At 41.3% G+C, this 9,062-nt stretch overlaps 1 protein-coding gene across 3 annotated transcripts in view; it reads left to right on the forward strand.

Moving 5' to 3' along the window:
* The first annotated feature begins 974 nt into the window (after nt 1-974).
* ASB11 (ankyrin repeat and SOCS box containing 11, E3 ubiquitin protein ligase) overlaps nt 975-9,062 on the forward strand; it is a 14,011-nt gene continuing 5,923 nt past the window's right edge. Inside the window, exons 1-3 of one of the 3 annotated variants that reach the window (XM_010186231.1) lie at nt 975-1,152; nt 4,184-4,263; nt 7,997-8,104. In XM_010186231.1, coding sequence (XP_010184533.1) covers nt 975-1,152; nt 4,184-4,263; nt 7,997-8,104 — 366 coding nt within the window. Of the gene's footprint in view, nt 1,153-2,461; nt 2,532-4,183; nt 4,264-7,996; nt 8,105-9,062 lie in introns of those variants that run through there. The other 2 variants (XM_010186238.1, XM_010186247.1) reach the window with 2 other exon arrangements.

Here is a 9,062-nt window from a genome sequence, read left to right on the forward strand (position 1 = left end):
TCCCTTGTCAGGTGCGTAAATGAAAAGGTAAGAGAACCTGGGCAAGGAGGGGATTCAAAGATATAGATCTCCCTCCTGCTGTGCATATAATAAAATAGGGATGAAGAAAGGCTTAAAAGAAAAGGAACTGAGGTATTCTACAAAGATTAATCAATTACATGCAGAAAAAGCACTCTGTTCTCTATGGAAGCAATGTGCCTTCAGAAAGATAAAAGGGCAGTTAAAGAAAGGATGCCTCTTCTTCCATTTCAAATATTACACCTTTGAACCAATGACGGAGCATGTAAAAATACTTCCATTCTTTCAAAACAGTAAGATACTGTTTGCAAGGGATATTAATGGACACCATTCTTTATCCCTGAGAGATGGAAAGCACTGGTATGTTTTCATGTGTTTCTGGTTACACACTTTCAATATGTCTTTTCCCCTCCTGGAATAACTTTGACTTCTTAGCCCTGGCTCTGAAAAGATGTAATTTTATTTCAGATTCTTTCATGATGCTTTTTTTTTTTATATGCTTGCCTTTGTTCTGTATCTGAGTACCAGCAAGGCCTCTTACCAAGATGGGAAAGATGGAAAGGTGTTCTTCTTACAGGATCCCTGTACATTTTCTGCAACTTTACCTATGCAGCCTTTGTAAATGGAACTGCTACATCAAAGAATAACTATAACGTGGAGGCAGAGGCTTTCAGGGAGTATGAAGAGCTTGTGTCTGAAAATTTGTTCTAATATCCATATGAATATGGGTTTGGAAAGGATATTCTGCTTGTTTCCTGTACAGCATGGGATGTTCAAACTATCTTATCTTTAGTATTGTTATTTAGTATCAAATAGTCCATACCAAATAAAACCAGAATGTATTTTTGGTAACTGAGGAACAGCAGGTTCTGGAGTGTTTAAAATAGATGACATATGATACCAAGAATAGCCTGCAACTTAGCCGACCTGAGAAACTATTCAAAGAGCAAACCAAAATGGAGGGCAGTTCTATACTCCATGCTTTCACTAACATTTATTTTGCCATTTTTGCTTTGTTTTGCTTCAAGCTTTTAATTAAGATTTCCTTGGCTCTTCTGACCCATTTCTATATTGTTAAAGGCAACAGAAAAGAGGCTGCCAGGATAGCAGAAGAGATCTATGGAATAGTGCCAGGTAAAGTAAAAATATGAACACTCTAACATTCAAATGTATATTATTTGCCACATTTTTTGTAACTTGAGGATTTAAACCACTGAGTTGCCATGAAATGAGGAATCTGTTGCTAAACGTGTGGGTGAATGTTTTAATCTGAAGTGCCTTTCATTTCTGAGGTCTGTGCAGTGTCAGTGTGTGTTGGCATGATTTAGGTGTGCAAAATATGAGACTGCAACAATTACCCAGCTAGAATGAGGACATTTACTCAAGGGGGCTATGGTGAATAAAAAGATTGTTCTCAGGAGCAAGGCATTCTTTAGTGAGGGTTACAGATGGCTTTACTAAATAGCTAGTTTTACTGCCAGAGAATATTGAGTGAAAAGTTTTAACATGTTCATTTTCTGAAAGGAGATCCAAGGAGGATATAACTAATGACTTTATGAATCTAAGCCAAGAATCCTTGTTTTGTTAAATCAGAGGATAAAAATGAATACAGCTAAAATTATTCTGAAAAATATACAGCGTGGGAATATATTGTGTTTAGAAGGACATTTAGTAAGTAATTCATTTTTTTGGCTTTTTTTCCAAGTAATTTTAGTCCTTTATATTGCTGCCATAACAATGAATGGACAGGCGTTTACATGCCTGGTAATTCCACTAATTAAAACGACATATTTTAAATTTACTACTAATGAAATGTATTTTCCTACTTGAAGATTCATATCAGCCTTGTGACATCAGAGATTTTTATATGACTCACTTTTTGGGCACTTGCTTCATGATGAGTAGTGCTGCCATGAGCAAGCACGTGAACATGAGCAGAACATGGGTGCTGCGAGATGGTCAGCCAAAGCAGAGATACTAAGATCTGGCCAAGAGAAATAATGCTGCAAAGCATTTCTTACAAAGCTGCTATATACAGGCATGTGTGTCTCTGGGTTATTAACTTACGTGTTATTCTCTGGAGTATAATTCCAACCATTTATTACTGTCATTTTTTCCCCAAGTGCCTTCACGCAATTGTAGTCAGACACATGGCAAACAGCAGTTTCTCCTCCATGCAGGTTCTGATTGAAGTGCCTTGAAGTTTAGCAGACTGCAACATATTTTTATCTGCAAGTTGCCATTTGCAAAAAGCCATTAAGGATAATCTTTCAAAACATAAGATCATATGATGCAGTTGCTGGGACACTATTATTAGATCGCAGGCCGGGAGCTTCACAGCCTTTTCTCTTTGCAGTGAAGTAGCACAGCAGCAGCAGCAGCGGCGGCAGCAGGCCAGCTTAATTTATCTGTAGAAATTCAAGACAGCACAGTGTTTTCAGATATGTCACTCACAGCTGTGAAAGGAAGATGTGCCCCGTATGGGAACTATATTTGCCACATGTTTCAGGGAGGTAGGTTGCTGTGGCTAGCATGGAAGTATGCAGCAGTGTGTGTTTTCATGGTGAGGCGAGTCTGTGCATATACATCCATTGTAAATGCATTGTAAATGTATGTGGCGTGCACTTGCACATGCTATGCTGTATGCATAAAATGTTATATGAGACACTGTAGCTCTGTTGTCTGAGTCACTTCTGAATCTTTCTGCTGTACAAGGGCCCTGGGTTTTGTCACTTGCAGCACCTTCTAACTTTTTGAATTGAGCTTGCCTATTTCAGTCACCAGCATGATGAGGGATGTGTGGGTTTTGGGACATTTTCAGGAAACACTTTTTCTGTCCCTACCTGGTTCCTGTTTCCAATATTTTGCCTGGTGCATCCTGTTTGATCCTTACGACCCTGGTTGCAAGTTGTACAGGCTAGTATTTCCATGCCAGCTTCCTGCCCTAGGAGCCCAAGAACAGCTCCTTAACTAAATGGAAACGAGCAATAACTGTAGTTAAAACCATTAACCCCATGAGCTGAAGTGCATCCTGGTTCTTGGGTAAGAAAAGGAGACTACCTTGGCCAAGGTTGAAACTTCTGTTGTGCCCTTGGCCTCAAGTCCCCAGAGATGTGTCTGTGCCTCTCTCATTCCTCTGTCTTGGAGAGCACCTGAAATGGAAAAAAACACCCTTTCCATTTTCTCTGGTGGGCGGTGTAGCTGAAAAAATTAAACAGGACGAGGGTTTAAAATACAGTGCACATGGGGCTGCTGTACAACTGAGCATGAATGGAAACACTAGTATTGCTTCTGTCCTGTGGCACTATAAACGCTGCTGGCCTTTGGAGAAATGCTTACTACACTGTGACGATATGGTTATAAATTTTAATATAGAGCACATAAATTTGCTCTCCATTTGAGTTGCAGGGATTTAACCTGGGCTGACTGACTATGCCTGTAGGTAGTAGCTAGGCTAAGGAAATATTTTCTTGGCACTTGAATAGATTAAGATAAGAAAAAGGACAAGCTAGCCTACACGAGGAGTCTGAACAGTTCAAAACTCAAAATGATTAAGGAAGAAAAGTAAAGCCTCAGGCAGAATTTATTTTTCCATGTCTTTTCTAAAACCTTTCAGTGAGGAGGAGGATGAAACCTGTTACTTAGCAGTCTGAGCTGGAGGATATTATTTATGAAATTGTCAGTTCAGGAAATAAAACTGCCAGAGACATGCCAGAATCCATTTGATGGACAAGTCATCGCCACATCCCTGCTATGAGTCTCTTAACAAAGTTCAAGAGAAGCTGGAATATGATTTGTAACAAAAGCTCCCTAGGAAAGATGGAAGCTGATAGGATTTGTAATAGGAGAACTGCAGGTCCCTGAAGTCCTTGGGTGAGTCCCAGCAGCACTAGACTTGTGGTGTTTGCTGAAGCATGTTTTTAGCTGTTTTTAAAAGTTTTGCCAAGAAGCTTTTGTTTAGGTCCCTCAGCGAGTAGCTGGCTTTCGTAGGAGTGCTGAGCCTTCTGCTGCTCTGCTGAAATCAATTTATCACACAGTTTCACCACTGACCCCACATGGATTTCAGTCCTGGTGTGCATTTACATGTAGCAGGTTTTTTCCCTTTCCTCCCAGGATCTGCTTTTGCTACTTACCTGAATTAACTATTATGCATTTACTGTTTCAGGCAGCTGGGCAGACCGATCCCCTCTTCATGACGCTGCCTTCCAAGGACGCCTCCTGTCTTTGAAAACCTTGATTGCACAGGTAAAGGTCTCCAGGTAAAGAAAAGGTTGGGAAGCAGCGTAGTTTCTGTTGAATTGCATCTGTGACTTGGTGAGCTGGTAATAGACTGTGGAAAGGCATAAGAAATACAATTGTATGAATAATACATCCACATGCACACTTTGGGAATGTATTAGTTTGCTCTGTTAGGATGCTGGGGACAAGCCCAGGACAAAGACTGTCACAGTTTGTGGCTTGCTGTATGATAAACAATGATCCTTGGAATCTTTTTCAATAATAAACCATGCAAACTGGATTTTAGAATATGGAGAAGTTTTATATATATATATATATATATACACACACACACACACACATATATGCACGTGCTAATTAAGAAAAAAGGTAGAAAGTTGTAGAAGTACATCCTGCTTTATAAAACAGCAAACATGGTCTTCCTAAATAGAGAGCTGTCAGCTTGAAACCCTCTGTTCCACATGAAACCAAGAGTGCAGACAAAAGAAAGAGTGGAGGAAAGGAATATCCTAAAAAGGACAAGAAGCTGATATGAAAGTGGGCAGCTGCAAAGGGACATGTAATGGTATTTCATGCTTTGCCAGCCATCTTCCTTATCACCTCTACTTAAACTTACTGCCCTCATCTGGCACAAATAAGCAACTGGCCCCACACCCAGCCAGTTAATTCCCTGAGTCTGTGGCTTGGCCATCAGACTTTTTCTATTCAAGTTAAATAATCTCTATCAGTGAGGCCACAGCTCGAAGGGACAATGTCCTCAAGGAGCAGAGCTGCCAGTGTGAAAGCCTCTGCTCCAGACATCTATCAAGGCATGGCTGCAGCTAAAAGAGGTTTCTGTTTATTGCCAGTTTTCTCATTTCTATTTCCTGATCTTTCTTTCCTTCTCCTGCTGATATCAAATGATTTTACAGAAAAGAAAGTGATAGAGATTAGAGATAACAAGGAAGAGAGCTCATTCAAAATATTTGCTGGTTTTCTGACCCCCTTTATCTCCATTTATGCAGATCTTACACCAGTTTATTCATGAGGGGCACCCAGTGTTGTGGTTATGCAGTAGATGCTTTGGTTATACATTGGTCATGGTTATACACTGGAGAAGCACTCGGTGTTGTGGTTATATATCATTTAATAAATCTACCCGTTCTCCTTCTCCCAAAGACATTTAATTTGGGGAGTGAAGGATGAGGGTCCTTGCTGATGAAAAAGGATCAAATCAGCAATGTCTGTAGAGTATGAATTGGAGCTGATTCACCCCAGCTTGATAAATGTAGGGACCAAGCTGTTCATGTAGCAGCATAATGATTGCTCATTGCTTCTAATATAATTACACTACTAGCCTAAGATTAAATATGGAGCTATACTTTAAAGTATATGTGGGACACTTAGAAGTCTCTGCTGTAGGACCATAGCTTTCAAGAAAGCCAGTGAGGTTTCTGCTCCTCAGGAGTTTCCTGGACATAAGAGGATGATGGAGCACTGATGTTTTAATAGAGTTCAAGAACTCACCAATACCTGTTCAGCACCAAAAAAGATTTTGTTTTTTCAGATACATTGGGAAGAGTTTACAACCATCTGCAAACAAAGTTTAACATGAGCAGTATTTGGTAAACAGCTATGGTAAGATTTATAACTCAGTCTCCATTTTGTAATGGAAGTGCTTGCTGTTTTGCCTAAGATATCAGTACTTATTCTTTCACTTGCAATGATAGAGTTTCCTTTTTAAAATATATATATCTGAATAATAGTTAAGAATAGCTCTCCTCTTCTTATCAGGACCATCTAGAAGACGTTCCTCTTGAAGGAATATGCTGATCAAGTATGAAACATCTATACAATTAGAAAATTAACTATTCCTCTGGCACTGATGTAATGTATGAGAAAATTTTAGCAACAGCTTTTACATCAATGATCTGCATGAAGGGACAGAGCATATCCTCAGCAAGTCTGCCAATGATACAAAACTAGGAGGAGTGGCTGACACACCAGAAGGCTGTGCTGCCATTCAGAGACACCTGGACAGGCTAGAGAGTTGGGTGGGAAGAAATTTAGTGAAGCTCAACAAAAGCAAGAGTAGAGTTCTCTGACTAGGGAAGAATAACCCCATACACCAGTACGGGTTAGGGGGTGACCTGCTGGAAAGCAATGCTGCAGAGAAGGACCTGGAAGTCCTGGTGGATGACAAGTAAACCATCAGCCAGATATGTGTCCTTGTGGCCAAGGAGGCCAATAGTATCCTTGAGTGCAACAAGAAGAGTGTGGTCAGTAGGTCAAGAGAGGTTCTCCTCTCCCTCTACTCTGCCCTGGTGTTGCCACATCTGGAGTACAGTGTGCAGTTCTGGGCTCCTCAGTTCAAGAAAGACATGAATTACTGGAGAGAGCTGAACATGAGTAAAAACTTTACTGCAAGGGTGACAGAGCACTGGAACAGGCTGCCCAGAGAGGTCGTGGAGTCTCCTTCTCTGGAGACATTCAAAACTCGCCTGGACACGTTCCTGTGTGACCTGGTCTAGGTGATCCTGCTCTGGCAGGGGGGTTGGACTGGATGATCTTCAGAGGTCCCTTCCAACCCCAACCATTCTGTGATTTTGTTATTCTGTGATTAATAATGCTTTTACATAACTGAAAAATTATTGTTTCCTATAATAGAATTTCTACCTTAAAGCAGTTACAGTGGTTGCTTTTAATGCTCATTGCATGGGGACAGGTGACTTTTACAGTGTTATATTGCTCACAGATACTTATTTCTGCTCATCGCACTTGCTATTGCCTACCAAAAAGTGCATTACTGCCATCTTGTGAGCTGCGGAGCTTATAGCACATCAGGTGGAGACCAACTGTGTTACACAGCGCAAGACATCAAGTGGAGGACGGAGCTGCTTCCAGGCCTGTTCTCACACATGGCTGTGATATCTTAATCACCAGATGTAGCTGCATTCTGAGGAAAACACTTATGACAACTATTTTCCCTTTTGTGAATATGTCTGGTTTCTGTTTGCACAGGAATAGATGCAAGAACTGTCATTTAGGCTACTGCCATTTAGACCTTTAATGAGGCATTTGTAAATCATATTCCTTTCTTTCCAGTGTAAAATGTTTCCTGGGTGGTCAAGTAAGAGGAACTGATTCATGGGTGGGATATGTTTCATCTATCTTATGGATTTATCAGGCACTTACTACCTCCGAATGAAACACCCTGGGCACCCCATATACTCAGTAGAAGCATTTTTAGGACACAATTCATCTGAACAACTAGAAACAGCTGGTTTACCATGGGATCAACCTTACCCTAGGAGGGAGCCTGTTTCTGCCCACTGAAGGAGCTGAGGGCTCCAGCTGAGCTGCTGATACCTGTGCCAGAGGCATCCTAATTTGTGGAGGTGAATCCCATCAGCTGTGGCTCCTGGTGCTGGACTTAACAGGGAAGTTAACATTACCCTTATAAGCTAAAGAAACATGATGTGTTTCCTGTGATTGACCATGCATTGTAAAGAACTAGGACTAGGACACAGACCTTGTCCTTGCTTCCTCTGTAACCCCGTCACCAGCTGCCATCTTTGGGGACAAGAACCAAAGCACTTAGCAGCATTAATCCAACCCATCCACCTTCCCTGGACACGCAGCCAGCAACGTGGCTCTCTCCCAACACCATCTGACCACCCTTTGTGCCCCCAGCGACACCCGGGGAGCTGTGTGGTTTGGGCCAGACTTACTCCTCACGCCCCCCCGCCCTGTATTGCAGGGCTTTGACGTGAACCTGGTGACGACAGACCGCGTGTCGGCTCTCCACGAGGCCTGCCTGGGTGGCCATGTTGCCTGCGCGAAGGTGCTGCTGGAGAATGGCGCTCAGGTGAGTCCCGGGGATGCGGGCACCTGGGACATGGATGCTCCCGGCATCAGCGGGGATGTTGGATGGGGTGCCTACAGGGCAGGGCCAGGATGCAGACAGAGAGGAGCATCCCAGGCAGAAACAGGGAAAAAAAGAAGTGTTTTGTTTCTATGGGTAACGGATTTGCCTTTTCCTAGTGGCTTTTTGAGTCACCTCGTTATTCTGTTTTATTTTCCCTCTGTATGTCAAACGTAGTCACGATTGATGGAAAAGGAATGAGAGATGCTAGGTGAAAAGAATATTGAAGAAAATGACTTATCCCTTTTTTTCCCCCGCTATAATGATCTCTGGAATTGCCTCTGGTTTCCTGTGGGATGGTTTGGGAGTCTCATGTAAGTAAAAGTAGATATGCTTAAAGCAATGAAACATTTTATATGTTAATAAAATAACATTTCCCCCAGCTGGGTCTACAGTAGAATATAAATTAAAAATGGAGATACAGGAATGAATTAAATATATAGGAACATATTTCATTCAGCTAGGTTTTCAAGTGCAATTTATACGGTAAGAAATTGAGCAACACCATAAGAGGCAATCAAGCTATCCTCTGTAGAAGAAAATAAATTTGTTAACTTCCTAAACTGTATGCCAAATTTTAATCCCTTAGAAAGATGAAAGGAAAACCCCTTTATGCTCAATTTTACTTGATTTTGGTATATTAATGACATTGCCTTTTTATAACTCAAGAAAAATCACCTGTTGCTTTCCTAAGAAATCATCCTCTTTCTGGTATAATACATAGTTTGGGTATATTTTTTGGTGTTTGCTTTTCCCCTGCTCTCTGTTCATAAATAAAATCTACAGACCATTGTCTAACTTCTCTGAGGAAATGTGCCATTCTGCTGCCCTCCTTTATTGCTGTACCCTTTATTTCATTTTTTTACCAAACCATTTACTTCACAGCAGCTCTCTTACCACT

Source organism: Mesitornis unicolor, unplaced genomic scaffold (genome assembly GCF_000695765.1).
Source record: "Mesitornis unicolor isolate BGI_N332 unplaced genomic scaffold, ASM69576v1 scaffold24570, whole genome shotgun sequence".
Lineage (NCBI taxonomy): Eukaryota > Metazoa > Chordata > Aves > Mesitornithiformes > Mesitornithidae > Mesitornis > Mesitornis unicolor.